Below are 27919 nucleotides of genomic sequence, written 5' to 3'. Positions count from 1 at the left end.
CTTATTCACTGATTCCTATCTGCAGGTCAGGGGACCAACAGTCTCACTTTATGTTTTTCATATAGTTACAATACTTATTTTAATGTCCTGGACTACTAATTCCATCATCTCTGGGTCTGTATCCATTCACTGATTTTTTTTTCCTCCACTTTATGGGTCACATATTCCTACTTGGCATGTCAGTCATTTTTGATTAGATGCTAGACATTATAAATTGTATGTGGTTGATTGTCTAGGTTTTGCTGTCCTCCTTTAAAGAACAAAACTGTTGGGTTCTGTTCTCATAAAAAACTAAAGTTCTCTTGATTCAGAGAGACCGTTTCAGTTCTTCTTTCAAGCTTTATTAGAGGAGGCCACCAGTAGCCATTACTTTCAGGATCGTTAATCCCCACTACAAAGACGCCCTCCTGGAATCTGTACTCAACACCTTGAGTGTAGCACTCTGGCTGGTGGGGATTCAAATGACTTTCAGTCCCATGTGAGTTCTCAGCTCCAAGGAAGCTATATCGTCTGACCTTTTGGAGTTTCATCCTATACACATACCTCTTAGTAATCAGCAGAGAATCCTGCAGCCCGGTGAAGTTCCTTCCTTTCCAGAAGTCTGACACACAATTCTCAGCTGCTTCAAACATTCTGATCCCCAGTCTCTGTCTCCTTTACTAATTTGGCCCTGCTATGGGGAATGTGCCTACAGGCTGAAAGCTGGGATGACTATAGGATCCACCTTGCTTCCTTCCCTTCTCTCAAGGATCACCGAATCATGCTGCCAACTGTCCCATGTGTGAACATAGTTTATTCATATAATTTGTTCAATTTTTTAGTTGTTTATGTTGAAAGAGTAAGCCTACTTCCTGTTATTCCATTATGGTCAGAAATAGAAGTCCTAACCTCAATATTTGAATATCAATCTACCTATATGTAAATCCATGATCATTTTCCCACAAGTACTTAACTATTCAATTTTCCCCTTGTCATGGGGAAGCTGGAAGACAATGAGACTCTCTCATTCTTCTGTAGATAAGTCACTGGAGCTACTCTGGCCCCCTCTCTGGAAGCCTTTAGGTTCTTTTCTTTATACTTTGGGTTCTGACATTTTACCAAAATATTTCTACATGAAGGTTTTTTTCATTTATCCTCTATCATGCGATCTCCAGCATTATTTCTATCACTAAGGCCATATTTTCCAACTATTGGTAACTCTTCTTTGTTTGCAACTTTTGCATCCCAGTCACCAGTGATAATCAACACATCTTTAACCCAGCAGGGTTACCCATGGTGGACAGGTTTCAGCAGAGCTTCTAGGCTAAAACAGACTTGGAAGAAGGAAGAGGCCAACCATTTCTCAAACAATTGGCCAGTGAAAACCTTATGAATAGCAGTGAAACACTCTCTTGAGATTTTATTGGAAAACTTTATGAACAGACCTGAAACACTGTCCTATACAGTGCCGAAGATGAGCCCTTCAGGTTGGAAGGCACTCAAAATTTGACTGGGGAAGAGCTAACTCCTCAGAGTAGAGAACACCTTAACGATATGGAGAGAGTAAAGCTTTCAGGACCTCCATTGGCTGATGTGGCATGACTCAAAATGAGTAGCAACAGATGCAAACATCCATTAATAATTGGAACATGGAATGTATGAAGTACAGATGTAGGAAAATTACAAGTTGTCAAAAATGAAATGGAACGCATAAAGACGATATCCTAGGTATTAGTGAGCTGAAATGGTCTGGTTTTGGCCATTTTGAGTGAGACAACCACATGATCTACTATGCTGGGAATGACAAATGAAGAGGAATGGTGTGCATTCATCATCACAAAGACTGTTTCAAGATCTGTCCTGAAGTACAGTGCTCTAAGTGATAGGATAATATCCATACACCTACAAGGAAGACTAGTTAACACTACTATTGTTCTAATTTACATGCAAACCACCAAAGCCAAAGATGAGGAAACTGAAGATTTCTACTAACTTCTGCAGTCTAAAATTGACCAATTATGTAATCAAGATGTGTTGATTATCACTGATGACTGGAATGCAAAAGTTGGAAGCAAAGAAGTTACCAGTAGTTGGAAAATATGGCCTTTGTGAGAGAAATACCACTGGAGATTGCATGATAGAATTTTGCAAGACCAATGACTTATTCACTGTAAATACCTTTTTTTAACAACATAAGTGACGACTATCCACATGGACTTCACCAGATGGCATACACAGGAATCAGAACGACTACATCTGTGTCAAGAGGCAATGAAGAAGTTCAATATCTTCAGCCAAAACAAGGTCAGGAGCTGACTGTGGAGCAGACCATCAACTGCTCATATGCAAGGTCAAGCTGAAGTTGAAGACAATTAACACAAGTCCACAAAAGCCAAAATATGACCTTGATAATATCCCTCCTGAATTTAGAGACCATCTAAAGAATAGACTTGATGTACTGAACACCAATGACCGAAAACCAGAGCAATTGTGGGATGACATCAAGAACATCATCCATGAAGAAAGCAAGTATGTAACATTCAGTGTAACACAATTGCAGCTAAGCACAAGTTAAAAAGACAAAAAAGGAAGAAAAGACCAAAATGGATGTCAGAAGAGATTCTGAAACTTGCCCTTGAGTGGAGGGTAGCTAAAGCAAATGGAAGAAATGACAGGATAAAAGAGCTGAACAAAAGATTTCAAAGAGCACCTTGAGCAGACAAAGCCAATTACTATAGTAAAATGTGCAAAGACCTGGAGTTAGAAAACCAAAAGGGAAGAACATGCTCAGCATTTCTCAAACTGAAAGAACTGAGGAAAAAATTCAAGCCTCAAGTTGCAATAGTGAAAGATTCTATGGGCAAAATATTGAATAATGCAGGAAGCATCCGAAGAAGATGGAAGGAATACACAGAGTCACTGTACCAAAAAGAATTGGTCAATGTTCATCCATTTCAGGAGGTGGCATATGATCAAGAACCAATGGTATTGAAGGAAGAAGTCAAAGCTGCACTGAAGGAACTGGTGAAGAACACAGCTCCAGGAATTGACAGACTACCATTGAGATGGTTCAACAAACGGATGCCACCCTGGAGGCACTCACTCAGCTATGCCAAGAGATTTGGAAAACAGCCTTCTGGCCAACTGACTGGAAGAGATCCATATTTGTACCCATTCCAAAGAAAGGTGATTCCACAGAATGTGGAAATTATAAAAAAATATCATTAATATCGCATGCAAGTAAAATCTTACTGAAGATAATTCAAAAACGGTTGCAGCAGTGTATTGACAGAGAGCTTCCAGAAATGCAAGCTGTATTCAGAAGAGGACATGGAACAAGGGATCTCATTGCTGATGTCAGATGGATCTTAGCTGAAAGCAAAGAATACCAGAAAGATGTTTACTTATGTTTTATTGCCTATGCAAAAGCATTCAATTGTGTGGATCATAACAAACTGTGGATAACATTGAGAAGAATGGGAATTCCAGAACCCTTGATTGTACTCATGAGGACCTATACATAGACCAAGAGTCATGAGGACCTGTACATAGACCAAGAGGCTGTCATTCAAACAGAACAAGGGGACATTGTATGGTTAAAAATCAAGAAGGGAGTGTGTCGAGGTTGTATCCTTTCACCATATTTATTCAGCTTGTATGCTGAGCAAATAATCTGAGAAGCTGGATTATATGAAGAAGAATGTGGCATCAAGTTGCAGGAAGACTCATTAATAACCTGTGATATGCAGATGACACAATTTTGCTTGCTGAAAGTGAGGATGACTTGAAGCACTTACTAATGAAGATTAAAGACTACAGTCTGCAGTATGGATTACACCTCAACATAAAGAAAACAAAAATCTTCACAACTGGACCAATAAACAGCTTCATGATGGATGGAGAAAAGATTGAAGTTGTCAAGGATTTCATATTACTCGGTTCTACAATCAACACCAATGGAAGTAGCAGTCAAGACATCAGACGATGTACTGCACTGGGCAAATCTGCTGCAAAAGACCTTTTTCAATTGCTGAAGAGCAAAGATATCTCCTTGAAGGCTAAGGTGTGTCTAATTCAAGCCATGGTATTTTTAATTGGCTCTTATGCATGTGAGAGCTGGACAATGAATAAGGAAGACTGAAAAAGAGTTGATGCTTTTGAGTTGTGGTGTTGGCAAAGAATGCTAAGAGTACCATAGTCCCCTAAAAGGACTAACAAATCTGTCCTGGAAGAAGTGCAGCCAGAATGCTCCTTGGAAGAGAGAATAGCAAGACTCTGTCTCATCTACTTTGGTCATGTTGTCAGAAGGAATCATTCCTTGGAGAAGGATATCATGCTTGGTAAAGTGGAGGGCCAATGAAGAAGGGGAAGGCCGTCAATGAGATGGCTAGACACAGTGACTGAAATGATGGGCTCAGGTATAGCAGGGATTGTGAGGCTGGCACAAGACTGGGCAGTGTTTCATTCTGCTGTGCATAGGGTCAACTATGAGTCAGAGATGACTCAATGGCACCTAACAACAACAACACCCTCCTCAACACTTGTGTGGTACTTAAAACAAGTGATGCTTTTCCATGTTTAGGGAATTTTCCTCTCTCTCTAAGGTTTTACTATTTTCTTCTGGGACTCCTATTGGGTAGCCTTGGGCTTTGTGGATTAATCCGTGATTTCTTTTAACTTTATCTGATACTTGCAACTTTTTCTTATTTCACTCCACTTTTTGAAACATTTTTGTTTATTTTCCAGATTCCTTATTAAGTTTTCATTAATTCACCCATTAAACAATATTTATCGTCTATTAACTCATTCATTAAAAAAAATATTGCATTCTCACTGTCATTTTAGCAATAGTAATAGAGTGATGAACATGACAAACATGGTCTCTGTAGTCAGAAAGCTCATGTTCTGCTTTGCTGCTACAGCAACAAAGAAAGTAAGAAAGCAAATCATAATTACCATGTGGGGTAAGTGCAGTGCAGGAAACAAATTAGATATGATAATACAGAAAAACAAGGTGGTAGTCAATCTGCTCAGAGTTCCTGTTGCTACTAACCAAAAGATTGGTGGCTCAAACCCTCCCAGAGAGAGGTACCTTGGAAAAAAAGGCCTGGTGATGTACTTCTGAAAGATCACAGCCACTCAGAGCCAATGGAGTGAAGTTCTACTGTGAAACACATGGGGCTGCCATGAATCTGAATCAAATCAATGGTGTCGGGTTTGGTTTTGGGGATAGTCAACCTGCTCAGAATGGTCAGGGGGTGTCTGTTGGAGAAAATGGCACTTTAAGGACAAAGAATCCTCTATTAGAAGACAGAGGAGAACAGAGGATTCTAGACAGGAGAAGAGCTCTGAGGTAGGAATGAGCTCAAGGAGGCAACCAGCTAGTTTAGAATGTTTGAGGGGAAGATCGATGCTCCCTCCCTATTGAAAAGATCTGAGTCAAATGCAAACCTGTTTTTATTAGATTTAGTAGTTGATCAGGAGATTGGGTATACAGTTAAGACAAGTAAGTACATATCCATTTCATATATTCTGATAAATAATGAGTTTTTACTCATTATCTTCACAGCAATGTAAATAGCACTGCAGTATCTGTTATTGTTAAGTGACGTCAAGCCATTTTTGACTCACAGTGACCCCAGTGACAGAGTAGAATTGCCCCATAGGGTTACCTACGGTGTAATCTTCACAGGAACAGATCCCTCAGAGCCACTGGGTGGGTTAGAACCAACAACCTTTCAGTTATCGGAGGAGTGCTTAACCATTTGTGTCACCAGGGCTCCTAATAGAAAGTAATTCTTCCAACATCTATTTTCTTAAAAGAAGCACTGCTAGAAGCTGGACAGAGAGCCCACCTAGAGCACATTTAGCCAACCATATGAATTCCTCATTTTTACTCCTTCCCATAAAAAAACCATTTTGAGAAATGCTCTATTCTCTAACTCAAAACAAAGACTGGCTCCTGATTGCAGTTACATAAAGATATCTTGGAGAAAAAAGGAAAATCAATACCCCAACCATCTGGCAAGCAAAATGCACAAACTGGAATAAAAACTGTGTTAGCCTCAATCACGCTTTCCTCACAGAAGAGGGTGGTGCTTCATTAGCACCCTAACAGCTATATGAGTCAATTATAGCACAGCTGCACAGCCATGGGGGGCAGGGGAGAAACACTCGCCGGGGCTGCCTTAGATTACATAAAGTTAATTTTTATTTTACTTGAAAACTACAGTTGTGAAAAGCGATACAGTCACACCCTGTGGTTTTGTCTAGGATCTCTCCTATGCAACACAAAGTCCAGTAATACATGGGCATGTTATAGGTATGAAAAGGAAGGTAGAATATATTTTCTACATTGGCCATGCATAAGCAGCTTCTTATGTCCTAGAAAGGAAACTGTGAAACATACAAAGTGACCAGTGCAGTCAATTAATCTGGAGTTTAAAGTACAATAATGACAACGTTTCATATTTAACATTTGTCGTTGTTATTAGTGTATGCCACCAAGGTGACCTGCACTCACAGCTGCCTTACAGGACAGAGTAGAACTGCCCCTATAGGGCTTCCTAAAGTGTAATCTGTATTTGAGCAGACTGCCAGGTCTTCTCTCCCACAAAGTGCCTGGTGAGTTCAAACCACTGATCTTTTGATCCTCTGCCAAGTACTTAACCACTGTACCACCAGGGCTCTTATTTTAACAATTAGCAATGTAGGAATTGACTTCACGTCAATGGACTTATATTTAACCTAGCTCCCTGGGTGGTATAAATGGTTAAGTGCTAAATTATCAACCAAAACTTTGGTGCTTTGAACCCACCCAGAGGTGCATTGGAAGAGAGGTCTGGTGACCTGCTTCCAAAAAGTCACCACCTTGAAAATCTTATGAAGCACAGTTCTACTCTGCACACAGAGGTCTCCATGAGTCAGAACTGACTCGACAGCAATAGATTTTCTTCTTTAATTCAATCCAACCCTTGCAAATTTATATTTCACAGGTGGAGTGACAGAATGGGTTAGAGGAACAGACTGGAGTTGGGAAATTGTGTGTCAATTTTCTTTCCTTCCCTCGACCTTGACAAAATTTCAGTGCCTTCACTTTTCCACCCAAGTATAAGGAAAATGAGGTAACATATGAAGTGAAACAAGCCTTTCCTAGGTTGCTGTCAAAGCAAATGAGAGGACTGCAGAGATTTTTTCTGATACACACTGATGAAGTGGCTACAAGCAGTGACTACCTATGATGAAGTGGCTACAAGCAGTGACTACCTATGTCTAAGGCCTGGTCAGCATTTTGCCCCATATGGCTTTACTCTGAAAGGTTTCCTTGACCTCAGAAAGAAAGAACCACAAATCAATAGTCCTTCAGCTTTTTTTCTTTTTTGGTAATTCCCTAATAATGAAAAATTGGATCTTTATTGGACTTGAGATCTTATTGGAAGCCTAACAAAAGGTAATTTCTCGGTTGGCTTCACTTGGCAAAATTGTACTCAGCAGTGCACCTCTCGAGACAGGAGCCAGCCAGGAAGCCCTGGGCTTTCTTTCTCCAACAATCAGCAGCACAGGTAAGTCTGGCAGGAAGCATGCATGGCAGGGGCTGCTGGCTGCTGTCAAGTCATGAGAGAGGAATGGTGGGTAGGGGGAGATGAGCTGATTCAGCAAGAGTGTCCAAGGTTATTCAACAAGACCTTTTGTTTGGTTTGCTAGGTGATAGAGATTTAAAGTAAAAAAGCATATTTAATCCTCACTTGGAACTTGTAGGTGTTACAAACGGTTACTGTGCTCAGTTGTTAACCAAAAGGATGGCAGCTCGAGTCTACTCAGAGGGGGCTTGGAACAGCAGCTTGATGATCTACTTCCAAAAAAATCAACCATTAAAAACTCTATGGAACAATTCTACTCTGACACACATGGGGTCACCATGCATCAGAATCAATCTGATAGTAATCGGTTTTAAGATAAAGATGGAGGTACACGATACCTAAGAGAAAACATACCATCACACTGGGACAAGAAACTCTGCAGTCCACTGGAAGAGTTGTGAAAGGAAGTAAGCAAAGCATTAATCTCAATTCCAACTGAAGACAAGAATCAAATGCATGTGGGTCAACGTAGCACAGCTTTTTCCCTTTTTCCACCTTCTGGTACAAACAAATGTTTTATTTATTTCTCCCCTATGCATTAGATTTCTAAAGGAAGGAGACCTGAGATCCAAAGAAATGTATATAAACAATCTTCACTTTATAACATGATTGTCCCCTCACCATTAGCATAGACTTCAATTACCTTACAGCCATCTCCAGATCACATAGCTCAAACCACTTAAATCACACAGCCAGTAAATATCAAACATCTTCTCTCTGTTCGATAACCCTGTGAACAAGTTCATTGTTCTCTGTAATTTTTAAAACACTTTTTCTCAATGGAAATGTTTATATAGTTATATGTTTAATGTCTGTCTCTTATGCTAGGGCTCCAGGAGGTTAAATCTAGTATTGTGCCTGGCATATAGAAGGTATTCATTAAACATTTTTGAATTAATCAATAAATGCACATATGAATTTATTAATTCATTAATAAAATTAATTAAAAGATGGGGTGTTTATCTTTGCTAAGAACAACAACAACAACAACAACAAGAATAATTAAGAAGAATGAGATGGGCTCTTGACTTAAGCTTGAGCTCTAGTTGGGAAAATAAGACATTTACATATGAAAAGATAGCCATACAAGGCAGAGAACAGTAAATGCCAAATCCATGATACAGACAAGAAGTACTACAGGCAAAGAGGATGAATACTTAATGAGTTCTTATTACATACCAGAGGGCTAGAAACACATTACAGCATCTCTCTTCTGAGCACTGACTCTGTAGACAAACTCCAAGCTCTACCACTAACTAGCAGTGAGATCTCAGGGAAGTTACCAAACCTATCCTGCGCCTCAGTTTCCTCTTCTACAAAGTGGGAATAATAACAGACACATTTCTTGTGGAGTTGTTATGAGGATGAAATTACCTCAGTGTGTAAAGTATTAAAAATAATATCAGGCACATGGCAAATGTTTGATAAATAAAAAATTAAACCTCAGAAAGTCCTGCAAGTATCATCTCCATTTCATTATTGAGGAAACTGGGCCTAAGAGATTAATTTACTTTCCAAAGGTCATGTAGCTAGAACTTGAGTCCAAGTGTGACTATCTCCAAAGCCCTGCTATATACAAAATGGATAGATGGATGGATGGATGAATAAGTGGGTAGATGAGTGGATGGGTAAATGTGTATATGAGTGGATGAGTGCATGGGTGGATGGTTAAATGGAGACAAGTAGTGAAAGAAAGGTAGTTTTCACAAAGGGGCCATGCTGGGCTATGAAGAAGAAGAAATAGAGAGGTGGCTGACATGTGGAGGTTGCCTGCAAACTCATGGTATGGCCTGAGCAAAGACATCAAGGAGAAGGCTCTGGGCTTTTACGACACTCTCAAAGAACCTGTAGTAATCCAACTGGGCTGGAGAAGAACGCCACTCCTTGCTCTTTACAAATGTGGTTGGTTGAGTCTTGGAAATGCTCTCTACCCTTATGGCTGTGGGCCCCAATGCCAGCAACAACTCTCTGCCATAAGAAATCACTCTGAATCTGTTCTCATCATCCCAGCCAGAAACATCTCCTCCCCCAGGGAACTATAGAAATCTTTGTTTAGGCCTCTTTTATCACCTTTCTCACAACCCTCTGCATTGCCATTATTTGTGTGCCCTCTTATCTCCCTGCACTAGTTATACTCCAATTGTCACCCCCCCATGCACACACACACCCACCCTCAATCCATGTTCCACCCGGCAGAGCAGCTTGACTCTCCAGTAAGCAGATTTCTACAAACTGCATCACCCAGGCTCCCTTGCTCTGTGGCTTTTAATTGAGCTTGAAGGCAACAGTAGGAGTTGAAAGGCAGAAGAAAGAAGTCAGGGGATTCATTCCTCCTGCTACCTTTCTGCTGCTTCTGCCACCCTGAGAGTAGCAGCATCCTTGTCTGACTGTATTCCTGTCAGCAGGCCTTCTCCCTTACCTCTAGCTCTCACCAGCCTCTTCAGCATCACTTGTGCCCCTTGTCCCTTTAGGCAGCTGCTAGTCCCTGGCCATTTCCAAATTCCTTAAACCTTAATTCTTTACACACTTCTGTAAGTAGTTCCTTCACTCCTAGCTAAGACTCCTAGCCACCTGTCTGCTGCTGGGACCCTGCATTCCCTGACTATAGGCTTGTTGATGGGAGAGATGTATCTATGAAGCCAATACTCAGTGTGGAAAAATCCATTCTCTAGTTCTACAGTCTGACAAAGAAATATAGATGAACCACAGGTTGATTTACTCTGGGTTGACATGACTGGCATCCATAAGTTATGAATATAAAAGAAAATAACACAGATCCACCATACTTTAATGTGATCAGCTTCATTCAAGCATCTAAACCACCTCACAGAAAGATGGGAAGCCATGGAACAGGGTGTGTGTGGGGGTGTTGTAAATTTATTAAGAGCAGACATTAAGTGCTTGGCACATGGGAAGTGTTTGATAAAAGGTCCTGTGACAAATGAGACTCAGGTTGTGCTGCAGTGAAATCACCTCACTCCCCTCTAGGTTTCATCCTGTCAAAACAAAAGTGGATTTTGCTCAGCATTGAACTACAAGTCAGCAGAGGAACCCTCCAGACAGACAACGTCAGAATGACTCACCAGACTCCAAGTTGGAATGTTAGAAAGTAAAACAGAACAGAGAGAAAATGAGTCATGGCAGGGAAAGGCGACAATGTGGTAGGGAAGGCTAGGATTTCTGAGAGTACTGTTCAGGGGGCTCAGCCTCTACAGAATCACAAAAAAGGTTCAGTATTAAAGCCAGCACTGCTAAGTGGGAAAGCCCTTGGCTGCTACTTACACTGGAAACATATCCTGTTTCCTGAGACTTCAACATCTACCCAATTTTCACTGCCAATTCAGGCAAGCAGTGGGGAGATAACAGCCTTCCTACAGTATAGCTGGGGAAAGTCCAAGGCTCAGCATCCTGGAAATACATGCAGGAACAATGAGTAGGAGAAATACTTTTGCTTTCTCCCTAAACCAGCAGTCTTCCAAATCTTGGGATTATGGAGAGTGACGATTGCTCATGAATTTCTTAGGAAAGAAATCTCAAAGACTGACAAGGTGATCCAGAGTTTAGGGAAGACAGACAAGAACATTACTTTGTTCTTCATTCCTTCAAAAAACAGTAGAAAAAGATGAGTTCATCCTCTGACAGTAAAAAGGTATAAGCTGGGTAGGCAGTTTCTGGGTGGTACAAATGGTTAATGTACTTGACTGCTAACTGAAAGGCTGCAGGTTCAAGCCCAGCCAGGGGCATGTTGAAAGAAAGGTCTGGTAATCTACACTGTGCCTCTACAAAGGTTCTCTACAATGCAGGCCCTGTTCTCAGTGCTGGGAATACAGCAATGAATGAAATGGAGCAAGTCAGAGGGATTTAGGCTGGGGTGTTATAAAGTACATGTGGTGGTGAAGTTTGTCACCCCCCCATGCACACACACACCCACCCTCAATCCATGTTCCACCCGGCAGAGCAGCTTGACTCTCCAGTAAGCAGATTTCTACAAACTGCATCACCCAGGCTCCCTTGCTCTGTGGCTTTTAATTGAGCTTGAAGGCAACAGTAGGAGTTGAAAGGCAGAAGAGTGGCTGGGCAGCTAGATGTAGTATTCCCCATGATGAGACTGGTAATCAACTCCACAGTGGAATCTACTGTGAACAGCTGAGTAGCTGCCTTTGGGTATGTGGTCTGCTTCCCATATATAAGAAATAGCTTTGGGAATAGTCTCTAGCTTATGGCATGCTTAAACACTGCATGTGGCCATGTCATTGTTCAGCAGCCTGCCATGCTCTGCCAACCTTGGGATTCTCAATGGACTTGAATTAATGGCCTGCCGTGTGGTTTGGTAACATTGAGATTGTGTCATTTTATTTATTGACCTTGGACTTGTCAGCCTCAGCAGCCAGAAACTGCCTGAGTGAAGAGATGCCTCTAGCTTCAGTGGGCTGGGAGTAAGAGGCAGAGCTGAAGCCAAGGTTGAGGGGCTTTCACACAGCCCCTAGAGCCTGGCACTTTGAACTCGGACTTCTAGCCTCCCGAACTGTAAGAGATTAAGCTCCTGTTTGTTCAAGCCATCCCATTTGTGGTATATTCCTGTCAGAGGGGCACTAGGTAACCAGAACAGTACAGAAATAAACAATTAAAATACTACATACAATGCCAAGTAGTGCAAAGTGCTAGAAAGAAGGACAAAACAGGGTAGGAGGATAGAGAAGTTGGGGGTGCTGTTGTTTTAGAGTAGAAGGCCTCTTTGAGGAAATAATATTGAAGCAGAGTTCTGAATGCAGGAAGGAGGGAAGAGTCTAGATATCTGAGGAAGAGCAATCCAAGAGAGGGAACACAAATACAAAAGGCAGAGGCAGGGGTAGGCTTGACACGGTTGAGAAACCATGGGGAGGCCCACAGGTCTGCAGCACAGTGAATACATGATGACCAGGGAATACCCAGCCCAGCCCCAAAGTAAAGTTAGGGCTTGATAACACCACCTCTGACCTTGTACCCTGTGCACATGAAAAAGGGGATAGGTAGCCTGTCCACCTGCAGCGTTAACAGAGACAATGTGTAGCTGATTACAGAGGGCTGGAAACCCTGGAGAACTTGATGAGGCAAATGGTTAACATTTTTTCTGATATTTAACCCTATATACATATTTGAACAGCAGAATTGTCAACAGGAGTCGCACTGGCACAGCAGACTTACGAAAGCTCATTTTCGAACAAATGAAGTTCATTTCCTTGCATGAACTTGCACCCAGTTAGGAAAACGGTGTTAAACAGAGCCAAGTCATAGCAGTGCTACTTGTCTGCAAGAATTCCAATAAACTCCAACACAGACTAAGGCAATCAAGACATCAGGATCTGTTCAAGGCGGGGTAGGGAATCAGGCTGCTAGAGTTCTTACCTCCCCTAGGAGCCAAAGAACCATCCCAATTTCCTAGCCTTAAGTTTTCTCTGAAACTAAAGCTCCTTAGAAAGAAGTAAAACCAAAGACAGGATGTGTGCAACAGCATGTCCCCATGTGTTTCATAACAGAACCCCAAGCCCTTGAGCTCTGATTTAAATCTGATTGCATCTGGGATTTACACTGCCAGCAGGAGAAACCCTCCTCTACCCAAGAGAGTCTGAAAATAGTCATACACCCACATCCTGGCTGTCATTTGCTGCTAACAGGCAGTCCTGCTTTTAGACATAATGTGTTTCTGGAAACCACAATCCAAAGTGGACTTTAATAAGGTGCAGCATATGTTTGTGACCCTTGTCTATCAGGAGCAGTCGGCAGATGTTGGAATATATGCAGGTAGATGATAGATTAATTGAAGTGCTTATCAGGCTGGACTCAATCAGGGAGTGACTGCAAAGCAGCCAGAATGGGAGCAATGGAGGTTGAGGGTGGTCTAGCCCATAACTAACCTCCCTCATGTTGCATAAGCAGGGAGTAATGAAAGCATCAAGGTGCTACATGCACAGAAGAACCTTCAAAATCCAACCATTTCAGGTGGAAGAGAAGATGTAAGAGGAAGCGCTCTTCTCAAAACCTGTGCTTTGCTTCTTTTCTCCCAGAAGCCCCCTCCCAAAGGCAGACAGTCTCGGTTAATGAGCCTCTTCATGCCTCAAAGTTAATGGGGGCTAGTGATAAGGAGAGGAGCTCTGGTGGCATAGTGGATAAGGTATTTGGCTGCTAATCAGAAAGCTAGCAGTTCAAACTCACCAGCTGCTGTGCAGAAGGAAGATGGGTAATCTACTTTCGTAAAGATTTACAGCTGCGGAAACCCAATGGGGGTCGCTATGAGTCTAAATCGACTTGATGGCAGTGAGTTTGGTTTGAGTTTGATTGAGCGATAAGGGGATCCAATGGTAGTGCAGTGGTTAAAGTGCCAGCTGCTAACCAAACTGTCAGTGGTTCGAACTCAGCAACTGCTCCATGGAAGATGTGGCAGGCTGCTTCTGTAAAAATTACAGCCTTGGAAACCCTATGGGGCAGTTCTAGCTGTCCTACAGGATCTCTATGAGTTGGACTCGATGCAGTGGGCTTAGTTTTTAGTTTGGTGATGAGGAACCCTGGTGGCACAATGGCTAAAGCACTTGGCTACTAATTGAAAGGTTAGTGGTTCGAACCCACAAGTGGCACCATGGGAGAAAAGACCTATCAATCTGCTCTCATAAAGATTCCAGCCTTAGAAACCCTATGTTGTTGTTGTTGTTGTTTGCCGTCGAGTTGGCCCAGACTCATAGCGACCCCTCCTTGGGTTTCCGAGGCAGTATCACTACGGAGCTCTGGTAGCATAGTGCCTAAGGCACTTGACTGCTAACCAGAAGGCTGGCAGTTCAAACCCGCCAGCCACTCCTCGGAAGAAAGGTTGGGCAATCCTACTTCCATAGTGAATGCGCATGACCTTAGATTTTGATTCTTACAACAACCATTCGATGTAATCGGGGAAGATATTTTCAATCCCATTTTACAGATGAAGAAAATAAGGCACAAAGGTGAATAATTTCAGCTAAGTTTACATAGTAAGTGGCAGAATTCAGAGAGGGACTTTCCAGCTTCTTCAACAAAACCAGAATTATTGATGATAAGCAGTTAGGATTTTATGGTTTACAAGCCACCAATTATTTTGAGAATCCCTCAGGAATCAAGGATAGCAAATACTTCTAAGGTTACAAAACCACCTTTTTTGAAAAATAACAGGAGCTAGGGCAAGAAGAAGGCACGTTCAGAGGCACAATGTTAAAACACCAGGCTGCTAACTGAAAGGTCAGAGATTTGAAACTACCAGCCACTCTATAGGAGAAAGAAGTAATAGCTTGCTTCTGTGAAGATTTACAACCTTGGAAACCCCATGGGGCAGTTCTACCCTGTCCTACAGTGTTACTAGGAGTAAGAATCAACTTGATGACAATGGGTTTGGGTTTTTTTGTGTGCGTGGGGGAGAGACAAAAAGAGAACTGTTTCCAAATGGGAGAACATCTAAAGTGGGGATCTGATGAGCATCGATCACATGGCATGGCCAGAAATACTGGAAAACACCATTTTGAAGACATGCTTTTTATGAAGTTAAGGCCAACTTTGTCCCTAAGAAGATTCTGAGGATTAGCAAGTTTCTCATGTGATTCCATCTGGCTCCTCAAGAGCTGAGTGAGACGAAAAACCTTGAGGCCCAAGAAGCCCACCATTAGGAGTGTCTTAGCGGCTTTGTAATTGTTTTGGGGAGTTATGAGCAGGCGGGCAAAGGTGCTAGCAAGCTTGTTGTCAAGATCAGTCCTATTAATTTTGAAAGGCTGTCTTCTTCCCAAGGGCTCCCATGGAACAGAAGCAAGGACCAGGACCTACCCAGCCAGCCAGCAAGGCTGACTGATGCTGCTGATGAGGCCCCCTCACATCCTGCCTCCCAGCCTGGCCAACTCCTTCAGTATTTCCAGGGGGAGATGACATACCTCTGGACTAAGTCAGGACCCCAGCATACTGGGTCACAGCACTACGCCCTCCACCTTGGCCCACTGTCTATTTAAATCACTTATAAATGTCATTCTTCCTTGCTGGATTGTTAGCCCCATGAAGGCAGGGCCTCGCGTATCTTATTTACTACTACATTCAAGCACCGGCACAGGGCCAGACACACAATGGCCAGTGGATATGCATCAGTATCATCTACAGAGCTTTTCAATAAGCACTTGTGCAGATCTCACTTTCCACGAGTCTCTTCAGTAAGTCTAAGGGGGACCAGGGCATCTGTACACACTGCCGTCAAATTGAATCTGACTCATAACGATCCCTCCTTGGGTTTCCGAGGTGGTATCACTATGGAAGAAGATTGCCAACCTTCCTTCCAAGGAGTGGCTGGTAGTTTGAACTGCCAGCCTTCTGGTTAGCAGTCAAATGCCTTAGGCACTATGCCACCAGAGCTCCTAGGGCATCCGTGTATCTTAAATAAAACAACTCTGGAGTGCTTGTGATATATATCAAAGGTTGAGAACTATGGTAGGGAACACTCAGTAGATATTTACTGAATAAATAAATGAATCCTTGCACTCTAACTTTATCAGAAATACCATCTGTTTGCTCTTTTATTTCCTTAAGTATCTTGTAAGCAATGGTTAGTGTTTTGAGTGTGTGTAAAAACAATTATTTACATGCTTGTTTGCAGGTACTTGCTCTGTCTTGTGGTGGAGAATGTTGGCCCTGCCTGAAGTGTCTGTATCATCTGTTACCCAACACTGAGGTGGAGGATTTCACTGCCTGGCACATCTAAGACCCTCAGCATAGTATCTATAATAAATACTTTGAATGCCTAAAAGAAAGAATGAAAAAATGATGAATGGATGAGGCTCCTTAATGCTCACAACAAGATGCTGATGTTTCCCCCAGCTCAGGTGAGAGTTAAAACTTTTGAATCTGTGTTTAACCTGCAACATGGAAGAGTAGCATTGCAAGTACTCAACAGAGAGCATAATCCCAAATTCAGTAAGAAAAATACTACATATAGAGGATTATTAGAAATGGGGGCTGAGGAAGAGGCACCAATGTTTCTCTCTGGGAAAATATGCCACAAAGTTTACAGTAAGGACAATGTTGAAGAGGTTCCTTATTATATTACCCAATTTCCTTTATGACCTTTTCTGAGTTATCACAGGTCTGTCATAACATCAGGAATACTGCTGTACCTCCCTGAACAAATGCGGGACTGCTATGATTGTTGTTGGCTGCCTCTGAGAGAGCCACTAACTCATAGCAATCCCATGCACAACAGAACAAAATGCTGCCCAGGCCTATAGCATCACCATGAGCAGGTGGACATCAGACCACTGTGATCCATTGGTGTTGCATCGGTTGATTGTCAGAAGCAGACCAACAGATCTTTCTTCTTAGTCTATCTTAGTCTGGAAGCTCCACAGAAACTTGTTCAGCATAATGTTGTTAGGTGATATAGAGCTGGTTCCAACTCATAAGGAGGGCACCCTCCTGCGGTGTAGTAAATCACATACTGTGGCTCTTCTAGCCTTAAGTCTTTGTAAACTCTGTGGAATGGGACCTGGGTCTCCTGCACTCAACCACCACTGTCCTTGATCCTTGACTTTTACTATAAGCCCCATACATGGAGACACTATCGAGTTTCTCTTCCTCACATAGACACTTAGAGCCAGGCCTGGCACCCTTGCTATGGAAGACATAGGACTCTATAGTCAGCATTTCCTGTATCTCCCCTTCTGGCTGTTTTGAGAAGCCCTGGTAGCATACTGGTTAAGTGCTCAGCTGCTAAACAAAAAGTCAGTGGTTCAAACCCACCAGTCACTGAGCATGAGAATGACATGGCAATCTGCTTCTATAAAGATAACAGCCTTGGAACCTCTATGGGCCAGTTCTACTCTGTCCTGTAGGGTTGCTATAAGTCAGAATCAACTTGACAGCAACGGGTTAGGTTTTTTTGGCTGGCTCTTTCATGCCGGGCCTTGTCTTCCTACTTCGACCCCTACCACCAATGCATGCTTACTTCTTGTTCTATGTAAGGCTCTTGTTAAAAAACTTTAAATCCTTTTTGAACAAGGTATTGTTGTTGTTGTTATGTGCTGTCAAGTCGGACCCGACTCATAGCAACCCCTCCTTGGGTTTCCGAAGCAGTATTACTACAGAAGTAGATTGCCCAACCTTCCTTCCGAGGAGTAACTGGTGGGTTTGCACCTCCAGCCTTCTGGTTAGCAGTCAAGTGCCTAAGGCATTACACTACCAGACCCTATAAATAAACAAAAGATAAGCAATGTTTCTCCTCACTGATACAGAATCTGAGAACAAAGCTCAACCTTAGCACAATAACTATATTAAGCTCAAGTATAACGCAAAAGGAAGATTCAAAACTCTAACTCATTACCTATGTGTTCATTTGACTCTTAAGATTTAGATGACTAGGGATTCTCAGCATTTATGCATTTGATGTTTCTACAATTATCTGTCTACACAGTGTACAATAAAGCCCTACAGCCCTGAATGGATCAAATTCAATCTTCCAGCCATCAGAGGACAAGTGAAAATCGAATAGTCATGACAGTGCTGTGGGCAGGCTGCCAGTGGAAGGGGTGAGAGGGCAGGGTCTTCTTGGGGGCAGTAGATAATGGTATGGGTGGTACCGTCCTGATCCACCTTCCCCTAGGCCCTGTCTCGTGAACCAGAGTGAAATCGTAATGCTAATGTTTCAGTCTTTACAAGCACTTTCTAAGTGCAAGGAAAGGGCATTATTTAATCACATGAAAGAAGAGCATCTATGCTGGAGGCCAGAGACATGTATATGATGAGTTCAGGAAACAGATTCTGTCCAAAAACCAAGAATGCTGATGCTTACAAATGTGAAGATAGTGAGCCTTCTGATCTCCTCTCATCTAGATGGATAACTGTAGAAACATCAAACATGTTTGGCTTTCAGGAAGAGGAGGGCTGTCAATCACCACAGCACTGAGTTCTGCAAGTCCTCATTTCCTCTTTCTGACAGAGAAAAGCAGAGACTTCCACCAATTGCCCTTTATTTGATCAGTAACGACCTTGCTCCTCCAGACCCCTTTGTACCCCACTGTGGGAAAGAACAGACAAGGATCTTCTGACAGCCGCTCACTTGAAACCCAAATGATTGGCATCATAGTAAAAAACACACTCTGCAATATGGGCTTTAGGCATGTGAGAGAGGACAGGAAACAATTTACCTCCGGATCCTGTACATCTGAGGAGCTCTGGTGGCACTGTGGTTAAAGCACTGGGCTATGAACCAAAAGGTCAGTAGTTCAAACCTGGCAGCCACTGTGCAGAAGAAAGATGAGGCAGCCTGCTTCTGTAAAGATTTACAGCCTTGGAGACCCTTACAGGAAGCTCTATTCTGTCCTAGAGGGTTGCTATGAGTCAGAACTGACTCGATGGCAGTGGGATCCTGCATACTTAGGGACATGGGCTAGAGAGCAGGAGTCTTTACCAGGATGCGTGCATTTGAAGGGCTCAAGGCTAGGCTTCAGAAATTCCACAGGCCCTCTCAACATGCAGCTAAATAGGCATATGTACTTCTTCTGAGGTGAGTGTGCATAGCTTTCTTCAGATTATCTAAGGGATCGGTGGCCCCAAAAGGTCCTTTAAACACATAAGGAGCTCTGGTGGCATAGTGCCTAAGGCATTTGACTGCTAACCACAAGGTTGGTGGTTCAAACTCACCAGTCACTTCAAGGAAGGAAGACTGGGCAATCTACTTCCGTAAAGATTTACCACCTCGGAAACCCAAAGGGGGTTGCTGTGAGTCAGAATCAACTTGATGGCAGTGAGTTTGGTTTTTCATTTTAAATTCATGTATACACACACACACACACACACACACACAAGTATTATGGGATAGAAAGATATCTGAATTTGGAGTGGGAGATCAAGTTCCTGCTCTACCATTTACTGGTCATTTGACTTGGGGAAGGTCACACCACTTCTTTGAGCCTTTGTTTCCTCATTTGTAAAGTAGGGATGACAATAATCTTTTTGCCTAAATATGGCACTAAAGAACTTTGGCTACTTGCAAACCTCTTGATACATCCCCTCAAAGTAAGCATTTGCTTTACTGGTGATCTTAGGAAGAATGTGCCAGAATCACTAAAAACAATGTCATCCTGGCAACTCATCAAGTCTGGAAATTCTGATATGTTTGTTAAAAAAAAAAAAAAAAAAAATCAGTCATGCTTCCTGGCAGCCAGATATTATTATTCATGAGAAGATTAAACACAGCAGTCTATTCTGTGCGTCTTACCGTGTAGCAAGTTTATGGCAAACGACACCAGTGTCTGTAATGACTTCACTCAGCCTCATCTCCAGGTGGACTTTGCCCTGAAATGACAATGACAAAGTATGTCATGAAGATGACAGTGCCACACACAGGCCCACTGTCCCACATGCAGCCATGGAAGTACAACATCGAGTAGAGCTTCCATCAGTGACTGGAGGGGTGCCTGAGAACACCTATCACACTAACTTTACACTGAATTTCTGTTCACAAAACATAATGATTATACCTGACCCCAGGGAGCATCCGCTGGCTATTTCCAATCTTCTCTGACTCAAATCCCAATGATTCAGTCATGATGATGAAGTTTTCCTCCAAAAGAGTTTAATGTTTAAAAGTCTGTTCAGATTAACAGCTCTGTCATCGGGCCCTATGACTATGCATAATTAGGCACATACATACTCCCAGCTCTATTGGAAGCAGACAGGCTGTTTCAGCAGAAAGAGGTCAAAAAGTGTAAGGAAAAGTTAGACTCAAAAAGGCAGCGTCACAAATGTGTGTTCGTTTGCTTGAAGCTGATCATCTGTGTGCCTCTACATGATATGGGGCCTTGGGACAAGATTCCCAAAGTCTCATGGCCTGGGCAGGGCTGAGCAAAGGGGAGGGAAAGGGAAACTCTCTCCCACGAATGGGTCTCTGTGCTTCCCACATTTTGATCATCCTCAAGTGAGGCCTGGATAAAGATGCAAGGGAATCTCAGAGTCCTGTTCTTCATGTAGAAAGTTAATGCTCACAGATGCTCCTAGAAGGAGAAGGGGCAGCAGGAGGAGCTGGAGTAAAGAGAGCAACACTGGACTCAGGAGCATGAACTCTCCTACATGTATACATCTACGGCGTGGATCTGTGTTAATATATGGAGTCCTTGGGTGGTATAAATGATCAGCATGCATAGCTGCTAACTTTGGAGGACTGAGTCCACCCAGAGGAGCCTTGGAAGAAAAACCTGGTCCTGAAGATGATACACAGCACAGCTGTACTGTGACACACATGGTGTTGGCATGAGGTGGAGTCAACTTGACAGCAGCTAGTGCATCTATGTATACATGCTGCATATGATTACATCAATGCAGAAAAAAGTATAAATGTATACAGAAGGACACATATTAGGTTATTATCAAGGGTTAGATGAGAAGGAACATCAAGAAGGAAAAGTGGGAGTAGGGAACCAAAGAGAAGGAAAAAAAGCCCTGTTTTTTTTTTTTTTTTTATCAAACAATACTATGTATGTATGATATCACATTTGGGTATTTATATAAACACTATATATGTATGTTGTATAAAGGCATGATGTTAAAATTTAAATGTTTTTCTCTTTAAGGGGGAACAGGGTTGAACGGAATACTCTCCAAGGTCCTTTCTGATTTTAAAATCTGTTGAATCCACACCTTGGGGAGAACCCATAAACATCACCTTGTCTCAGAAGAATCCAGGACAGCGAAGCTCAGAAAATGTATGACTGGAATGTAGACAATAAGGATACAAGGGAGAGGTGTAATTAACTTACTCCCTTGGCCCCCTCCTGGGTCTTAATTGCTTTTGCACTTAGCATATCTGGATTCTTTCAGTCACTACTGTATTATTTCATTTTCGTTGGGCATCTTTACAAGACACTCTACTGTCTACAACTCACCAGGTGTGCACATGTGTTACTCTACAGGCCCATTACAAATTCCGAGGACCTCGTTCCCATTCCCACCTGGGGCTGACCTCCACTCTCCACATGCACATTCAACAGACACTCCACAAATGAACTCCAGCCAGGCCGAGGGACCACAGGGCTCCACGCAATAATAGATCGGGCCTGTGCTAGTGCAGGGATCAGAGGGAGGACACAGCATTTTCCTCACCTCTTCCAGCTCTGGCTCTCATGGTTCCAGTAGGCTGTCTGGATGGCTCGTTATTTACAAGCCTATTCTGGAGCCCACCCACATTAATTCCGGCTGAGGTTGATTCCTTTTACCTTCCCTGCCAATCATGGACCAGAGTTCTGGGTGCATCTGAATGGAGGCCAAGATAAGATACTGGCTCTTTCACTGAAAAAACTCTAGGTTCAAGATTTGGGCTGCATTAAACCATCTGGCAAACAACATAAGGTTTTTGGATTAATCTCTCCAGTTCACTCTTCTGGGCAATAATAGGGCTCTTCTGCTTAAGTAAAGGAGAGTTACTGCTTTTGGCCTAGTTTTCAACAACACTACTATCTAAGCCTTCATTTCCAATTAACCAGAAAATCAGATTCATAAAAATGCTCAGTACAAGTTATTATGAGAGAGAGGAATTTGGCTTGGATGTTTCCATCATGGCAGTTTAAAGATGAGGAAGGGAGTGGATAAGAGGGAAAACCATAATGATTTGACATGTCTGTCACATGAAATGTCTCCAGGAGGGCAAAAGGTAAGGCGTAAGCAACATCTGCATGCTTAGAGCCCAAGGCAAAGTTTCGGAATCAGGCAGAGCTCAACCCTTCATAGGAAATTACCTCAAGGAACTAAGAAAATGGTGCCATGGCCATAGTTTCTTTTGACAAGTGATACCACCATCCACTTATTCCCAAAATAAAAACGAAACCAGGATTTGGGGCTCAGAGATACCTTAGGGGTAACGCCTCTCTCTGGTTTCGACCTGAGTGCACATCTGTTACCATCTGTGGACATGAAAGGCCACAGGGTAGACATTAAGAAGACAACCACTACCCTCTCACACCCTTTATAGTCTCTAGTGGGTCAACACACCCCTTAAGGTTCCACCCACTATGGGTGTATGGTTTAAGCTAAATATGTGGTACAATAAACATGAACCCACAAGTTATCCATGAAACTTTGTCTTCCGTAGAGGCAACCCAACCTTCTCCTCTGGTAACAAGAACTCCTTTGATGGGCTCCAGTAATTACCATGCTCAGAAATGAATAGCTACTTCCAAAATGAGCAACAGCAGTCACACAGTCACCCTGAGCCCTGCTTACATGGTCCCAGGCCGAGGCACGCCCTTACAGGAATTCTACCACAAGATGCTACTAAAAACACAACTCACCACACCCTGCGATGCTAACCGAAAATTGTAAGAGTTTCCTTTGACAGTGGTGGGTGCTGTGTAATGAGCAGCAGGTGAACTTTCCTCAAGGCTGTAGGAATTGGTGATCTTTATCATTCTTTGAGCTCTTTGGCAATACAAACATGAGATAGCCAACTTCTTCATGGAGTAGAAATACAGATACAAAGACCTCCAGAAAGATTCTTGAAGTACAGAGGCATGATCTTGGCCTCAGCAGATATAAAAGCAAATTCATTCACAAGCAGTCAAGGCATTTCCCTGGCCTAAAAGTATACAAACACACCACCCTATATCATAATGCAGTGGGAAGAGGAGAGGCTTGGGGCCAAGCAGAGCTGGACTTGAAGCTTGGCTCAGCCACTCACTAGCTGTGTAGCAAGGGCAAAGTACCTGTTCTTTGGGGGCCTGTTTCCTCATCTGTAACATAGAGAAATTTGCTAAGTGACTATGAGGATTGATGTGAGTGATGAAGAGGCAGTACAGCTGACTGGCTAAGCACACGGACTGTAGAACTGCCTGGATCAAATCTATTTGGCCCTGGCAAAGTCATTGGACATACTAATCATGATGAGTATTTGCAAAGTGCTATGAACAATGCCTGGCACCTAGTAAGTACTACATGAATGTTTGCTAAGTTAAGTGCTTAGCTTGGAACCTTACAGGGGTTAAACCAAAACCAAAGCTGTTGCTGTCAAGTCTCAGTATATGAATCTCCTATCATCATGGTGGCATAGTGCCTAAGGCATCTGACTGCTAACCAGAAGGCTGGTGGTTCAAACCCACCAGCCACTCCTCGGAAGGAAGGTTGGACAATCTACTTCTGTAGAGATACCACCTCAGAAACCCAAGGAGGGGTCACTATAAGTCGGATCCAATTCAACAGCAGTGAGTTTGGTTTTTGGTTTCTCATTCACACGCTTCTTGGCCTTTTGGCTAAGATCAAGTGTAGTATCTGTTCTTATCAGTTTAATATCTGATACCACCTCTATCTGAGGAGCTCTGGTAGCACAGTGCCTAAGGCATTGGACTACTAACCAGAAGGTTGATGGTTCAAACCCACTCACTAGTTACTCCATGGAAGCAAGACTGGGCAATCTACTTCCATAAAGATTTATTGCCTCAGAAACCCAATGAGGGTCACTATGAGTTGGAATTGACTCGATGGCAGTGGGTTTGTTTCTTTTTTTTGGGTATCATTCACAAAAGTGACATGACTACCTAGCAGACTTATGAAAGGTGCAAATGATTCTTCTGTCACACAAACCTTTAGCACATCTAACCTGGAAGCATCCATTCATTTGATAAATATTTATCAAGCTCCCACTATGTTCCGGGCATTATACCAGAAAAACAAATCCAATACCATCGAGTCAATTCTGACTCATAGTGACCCTACAGGACAGAATACAACTGCACCATAGGGTTTCCAAGACTATAATCTTTACAGAAACAGACTGCCACATCTTTCTCCTATAAAGCAGCTGATAGGCTGGAACTAATAACTTTCTGATTAGCAGCTCGGTGCTTAACCACTATACCACTAGGGCTCCTTCTCCCGGCACTATGTTGTTGTTGTTATTATGTGCCGTTGAGTCAGACCCGACTCATAGCGACCCCTCCTTGGGTTTCCAAGGCAGTATCACTATGGAAGTAGATTGCCCCATCTTCCTTCCAAGGAGTGACTGATGGGTTTGAACCTCCAGTCTTCTGGTTAGCAGTCAAGTGCCTTACACTAATTGTTGTTGTTAAGTATCATAGACTCAATTTTGACTTGTGTTGTTGCGTTGTTGTTACGTGCCGTCGAGTCGGACCCGACTCATAGCGACCCCTCCTTGGATTTCCGAGGCAGTATCACCACGGAAGTAGATTGCCCAACCTTCCTTCTGAGGAGTGGCTGCTGGGTTTGAACTGACAGCCTTCTGGTTAGCAGTCAAGTAGTGATCATAAAAGTAGTACATAAAACAGACATAGTCTCTGCTCTCATGTAGCTTATGATCAAGGTGGGAGCCCCTAAAATGTAGCATTTATCCACATAATATCTAGTGAGTACACTTATTAAGTCTATAAGTCTAGGTGACTAAGCCTAGTCTTCCTAACTGTGTGTGGCCTTCTGGTTTACCAAGCTCCCTCTCCACTGCATTGAACTCAGGGCTAGGCCCAGGCCAGTAAATTCTTGAAGACTGACGAAGGGTACACAAGACAGCTGGCATCAGTGCCATGCTGGCTCTGTGGGTGGAGGAGATAAAATTATAATAAGGATGCTGACAGAGTTAGGGTTTTTTGTTTTTGCTTTTTGAGTATTTCCCTTTCATTGAGCACTAGACATGAGTTTTTGTTTTTGTTTTTTAAAAAAACCCAAACTCACTGCCGTTGAGTCGAGTCCGACTCATAGTGACCCTTCCTTGGGTTTCTGAGGCAGTATCTCTATGGAAGTAGATTGCCCAGTCTTCCTTCCAAGGAGTGGTTGGTGGGTTTAAACTGCCAACCTTCTGGTTAGCAGTCAAATGCCTTAGGCACTACACCCTGACATGAGTTTAGAGTTTTACAAATGATTAAATGTAATTTTCCTAAAATCCTATGAAGCAGACATTTTTATTCTTATGTTAAAGATCAGGACATTAAGGCTTGTGGCAATTAGATAACTCTAAAATCAACTATAGAATAAAAGCTCACAACAAACAGAGTAAGAATTTGCCATCACAGATTTATTTCCTTTGAAAAATATATTTTTTTGACAGTTTGGCATTATTCTCCTGCATTCTGAAATGCACTGGTGTGGCAACTCTTGGATGGTTTAATTTTTAAGATGTGCAATCATCATTCAACTGACATATCTGTATCAGTCATTTATTTTTATTGGGCTGCTGAAAACTTTAAGAATGTGTCTGTGGTGAGATTAATAACAACCCCCCAGCGTTATAACCGCTAGGAAATTGGCAAACACTGTCAAATGGCACAATGTTAGCTTTCCTGTTTCCTGTTTTTCCCAAGAAGAGGGACAAGCACCTCAACATGATCAGATCCTGGTAATTGTTAATGTTTCCTCTCTTAGAGTAAATACTTTGTTACTAAACTGTCCTATACAGTAAGGTAATTTGTGTTGTTTCCATCTTCTGATGACTTGGGAGAGGGATAGTGAGAGACAAAAACAATGAAAAACTATGATCACTAAAAGAACTCCCCTGGCCCCTCCACAGAAAGTTAATGCTAAGTAAATCTGTAGTACAGAAATTCACATCTTGTCTTATGTCAGTTTACACTGGACCACACTCAACAGGCAGTGTCTGCCTGGTTTCTACACCCACAGTTTACAAAGGTGATCCAATCTGACACACCGCCTGCAGTGATGTTAAATGACACTTGTCACACTACCTGGATAAAGAACTTCGACCAGAACATGAGTGCCCAGGGCTGCCCATATAAAAGGGTCTCACAACCATGTGTTTCCTGGATAGAGAGGAAGTACTGATTTTCCTAAAGCTTAGCCTCTTTTATAGCTGGCTTTTAAACCGCCTCACTCACAAAGTATCTGACACCACTATGCCTGTCTGTGGGAGCTCCGGTAGTGTAATGCCTAAGGCACTTGACTGCTAGCCAGAAGGCTGGTGGTTCACACCCACCAGCCACTCCTGGGAAGGAAGGTTGGGCAATCTATTTCCATAGTGATAGGGCCTCAGAAACCCAAGGGGGGTCGCTATGAGTGGGGTCTGATTTGACAGCACTTAACAACAACAACATGCCTGTCTGTGCTTAACTTCCTCAGCTTCATAAACTCTATGCCTTGAAGAAACTAAAAACCTTGTTCTGATACCCACAGAAGCCCTCTCTTTCTTGAGGCAGTCATAAACACCATGTGCCAAACTGAGGACAGGAAGAGGTGGCCAGCCTCAGTATACCTCCTGGAATGCAAGCTGGAACCCAGCCCACCATGGATGGTCTAGCTTACCGGTGCACATTAACTATTTGCCTGGCCAAAATCTATCAAGATTCAGGCAAGTGTCCTAGCATTTATACCAGTCTATGGGAAGAGAAAAAACAGAGCAGGAAAAAATGCTGATTTGATACTGTGTTCAGCCCTAATATAAGGAGAATAATGATATCAAGAGGCAGTGGGGGTTCAGTGCTAGAATTCTCATCTTCCATGCAGGAAATCCAGGTGTGATCTCAGCCAGTGCAACACATGTACAACCACCACATATCTGTCACTGGAGGCTTGTATGTTGCCATGATGCCTAACAGGTTTCAGCAGAGCTTCCAGACTAAGACAGACTAGGAAGAAAGGCCTGGCTGTCTACTTCCAAAAGTCAGCCAATGAAAACCCCATGGATCACAATGGTCTGATTTACAACTGATCATGAGGATGGTGCAGGAATGGGCAGTGTGGCGATCAATTATGCACGGGGTTGTTATGAGTAGAAGGTAGACTCACAGCAACTGATGAGAACAATCATGCTAATAAGAAGTTTTAAAAAGGAACTTGTAATTCGTATACACTTTTGTCAGGGAAGCTTGTCTTAGATGTGTTTTCACCATGCTGAGAGGGGCGCGTGTAGTGAGAGAAGGCTGGGGGTGGGGAGGACTGCCTCCCCTTCAGTATGACCTTGAGCCATCCCTTAACTTCTCAAGGCAACAGCTTCCTGATCTGTAAAACATGGATCAATAACACTTGCTCTCATCTCACTAGCTGGCTGTGAGATCAAGAGAAATGCCATCTCACTGTCTTTGTTTCAAGAGGAACAGTAAGGCACAAAGAAGAGACTCAAGACAGAGGTGAATCTAGAATCCAAGGGTCTTGATTTAGTTTTCTGACTTTGTACTACAATTGTAAGAAGATAAAAAGATCACAAAAGTACAGGAGAAATTAGGAGGCGCGGCAAGATGGCGGACTAGGCAGAAGGATTGCACAGACCCTCTTCAACAAAGAAAAGGGAAACCAATTAACACAGACACAGAAGATAATCTTGGACCCCT

General features: G+C 42.7%; 1 protein-coding gene and 1 pseudogene across 1 annotated transcript in view; one reads left to right on the top strand and one right to left on the bottom strand.

Annotated features, from left to right (window-relative positions):
- Positions 1–27919, bottom strand: part of RASA3 (RAS p21 protein activator 3) — a 201159-nt gene that overhangs the window by 65592 nt on the left and 107648 nt on the right. Inside the window, exon 4 of the mRNA XM_007942377.2 lies at positions 19864–19940. Coding sequence (XP_007940568.2) covers positions 19864–19940 — 77 coding nt within the window. The remainder of the gene's footprint in view (positions 1–19863; positions 19941–27919) is intronic.
- On the top strand, positions 23862–23981 carry LOC122150112 (annotated as a pseudogene).

This window comes from Orycteropus afer, unplaced genomic scaffold (assembly GCF_000298275.1).
Source record: "Orycteropus afer afer isolate SDZICR_OR568_19922 unplaced genomic scaffold, OryAfe1.0 scaffold00089, whole genome shotgun sequence".
NCBI classification, from domain to species: Eukaryota; Metazoa; Chordata; class Mammalia; order Tubulidentata; family Orycteropodidae; genus Orycteropus; species Orycteropus afer.
This window is presented reverse-complemented; position numbering and strand designations above follow the sequence as displayed.